The sequence below is a fragment of the Chenopodium quinoa genome, unplaced genomic scaffold (assembly GCF_001683475.1).
Source record: "Chenopodium quinoa cultivar QQ74 unplaced genomic scaffold, ASM168347v1, whole genome shotgun sequence".
In the NCBI taxonomy this organism is placed as follows: Eukaryota; Viridiplantae; Streptophyta; class Magnoliopsida; order Caryophyllales; family Amaranthaceae; genus Chenopodium; species Chenopodium quinoa.
Genome location: NW_018743575.1, coordinates 1,196,586 through 1,199,526, shown reverse-complemented (window position 1 = coordinate 1,199,526; position 2,941 = coordinate 1,196,586). Strand labels below are relative to the sequence as shown.

The following is a 2,941-nucleotide window of genomic DNA, read 5'->3' as shown; positions in this document are numbered from 1 at the left end:
TTTCTTGTTAAGTGAACTCATAAATAGTCATAACATGTCTTAATCACTTAAGTACAGGTGGCCAAGGCTTGAAATTACAAGAAAATAGCAATTAAGGGGTTTTAGAACGCTTTTTCAACCAAAATGGCATACCTCTTCAAGTTGTTGTGTGTCTGTACAATGACTCATCACTATGTCATACATGAATCTCATCATGTATAGGCCACAATCAACTCCGTTTTTCTGTTGTGCGCACTAGCATGAGGAACAAAGCACATGAATCAAAATGCATAGCAAATTAGCAACATCTTACACATTGTATATTAAGAAAATCATAACATCATGTGGCATTATCGTGGGTGCTTTCCATGTAGGACCTCGAGGAGCTCGAGGATTTATCTTCTTCATCACACTACATACAAAAGTAAGTTCAAATTTGATTAGTATAATTAATACATATGAGTTAGGTTATGATAATCAATAACAAGAATTGAAACAAACAAGATATTTACTTTTGCAGTATGGACCTCATGAGGCGCTTTCTTGGTTGAGGTAACCGAGCAGAATCAAAGAAGAAGATTGTGTTACTGGAAACACAAATCACCAGTAGGGTCCAATGATAACTACACACGAGATAAACAAATCAATATTTAGCCTAGTACAGCATATAAACTGGGAAAACAAATGAATTTGTCAATCATAATCAGACGTACTCCTCATAATATGGGACGATATAAACTTGTCTCTCGCAGCCACTGATTCCCTGATAGCCCGTTCAGCATAGTACAACACGTCAGCAGAGTTGCCTAAGATTCTAGCAGTGGACATCTGCTCAGGGCATAACCACCCAATTTGACACGGAGATTCAAGCTCCCATATGTGCTCCTGGAGTGCTCTGCATGCATGATAATAGAATGTTAATCGAAAACCAAACGACAATCACCACTAAACTGAATAACATAAATTGAGTACTAGTTGAATTACCTGATGCATATTTGAATGAGGGAAATGTTAAACATTGCACCACTTAGAAATTCCTTCACATCTTCTTTGAATAGACATGCCATTGCATCATCATCGTAGTGGAACATTTCCTTAGGTAGTGGAACTTGAATGGGGCTATCACTAGGTAACACGCAAACACGGTTGTGTAGATAAGTTAACTCCTTAGAGAGCGATTGAAGCACCGTGTCTTCAACTAGTGGAGTAGCTGAACCTCGTGAAGAGCTCTTGTTCGACGCTTTTCCACTCACCGAGCCATGTTCACTCTTCTTCTTTGGCATCGTTTGATCAATGCTTTTTGGCCCATCCACCCTCTTCTTTGGAGTTTGGCTTTTCCTCGATGGCTAATAAGAAAAATCCCACAAATGGTTAGAAAAGAATTTCATCCAACTCTTGGAATGAAAATCGGGTATAGGGTAAAGTGTGAACTTTAAATCTTAATTACCTGGTTCATCAACCGTATCCAAGCACATGGCCATTGCACAAAACTACCTTTTGCCGCCCAAAGTGTAGTAAACTCATCCTCCTCTACGGGCACAGGTATTAGGATGTCCTCGAACCCGGCAACCACATAATGGATCCCGACCGAATAATGCTCAGGTCGAAGCGGTAGCAAATGGACCGTACCTTGTTCGGCCGGTTGTGCACTACCATATGCAACGACATTCAAAGCTCCACTAAGCGATTCGCCCGGGTGAAGAATTTCACAACGGGTCTCTTCTTGCACCAATTTGGAATATCACTTGTAGGGAAACAAGTAGAACAAAATAAAAAGGGAGGAGCAATGGTATTATTTTATACTAATTTTGCATTGATATTTTAGACTAAAAAGTAGCGTGTTAATTATTTCAAGTGGTATTATGGAATAAGAAAGCTTAGTCAAGTAAATAGGTGATAGTATGGTACGGGGCCATGAAGGGAGTATATACTTTGCCATTTTATGGACTTTTGTTTCTAAGACGCATGCTATTGTCATCCTATCTTTCTGGGAAAGCTATGGAACCCTAAAGAGATAATTGAATGCCCTCTTCTCAATATTTGGAGAAGGGTTAAAAACTTACCTACATGCTAAAACTAATCTTGAACCTTTTCTGATTACATAGTCTTTCAAAACTAAATAGAAAATCCTTGAAGACACAAAAAAAGCGAACAGCGCATCAGCACAGCTGTGCACTGGTGCTGTGCCTACATGCTGTGCACTCGTGCTGTGCACTGGTGCTGCCTGCACTGGTGCTGTGCACTGGTGCTGGCTGCACTGGTGCTGGCTGCACTAGTGCTGGCTGCACTAGTGTTGTGCACTGGTGCTGGCTGCACTGGTGTTGTGCACTGGTACAGGCTGCACTGGTGCTGTGCACTAGTGCTGACTGCACTGATGTTGTGCACTGGTGCTGCCTGCACTGGTGCTGTGCACTGGTGCTGGCTGCACTGGTGCTGTGCACTGGTGCTGGCTGCACTGGTGCTGTGCACAGGTGCTGGCTGCACTGGTTTTGTGCACTGGTGCTGGCTGCACTGGTGTTGTGCACTGGTACTGGCTGCACTGGTGTTGTGCACTAGTGCTGACTGCACTGATGTTGTGCACTGGTGCTGCCTGCACTGGTGCTGGCTGCACTGGTGCTGGCTGCACTGGTGCTGGCTGCATTGGTGCTATGACAATACAGTTCACAGCACAGTGCACAGTTCACAGCTCACAGCTCATAGCACAGTTCACAGCTCACAGCACAACAAAGTTCACAGCACAACACAGCTCACAACACTGTTCACAGCTCACAGCACAATTCACGACTCAGAGCACAGGTCACAGCTCAGTTCACAGCTCACATCACAGCTCAAAGCAGAGCACAGTTCACAGCTCACAGCACAACTCAACACAATTAACAGCACAACTCAGCACAGTTCACAGCACAACTCAGCACAGTTCACAGCTCACAGCACATCTCAGCTAAGTTCACAGCATAACTCA

At 43.5% G+C, this 2,941-nt stretch overlaps 1 protein-coding gene across 1 annotated transcript; it reads right to left on the bottom strand.

Moving 5' to 3' along the window:
* Positions 1–930: 930 nt before the first annotated feature.
* On the bottom strand, positions 931–1,724 carry LOC110682649. The gene is made up of 2 exons (XM_021858982.1): positions 1,427–1,724; positions 931–1,325 (listed from the first exon to the last, which is right to left on the bottom strand). Exons 1-2 carry the CDS (start codon positions 1,433–1,435, stop codon positions 960–962), a joined length of 375 nt encoding a protein of 124 aa, XP_021714674.1. The 5' UTR covers positions 1,436–1,724; the 3' UTR covers positions 931–959.
* Positions 1,725–2,941: the final 1,217 nt, after the last annotated feature.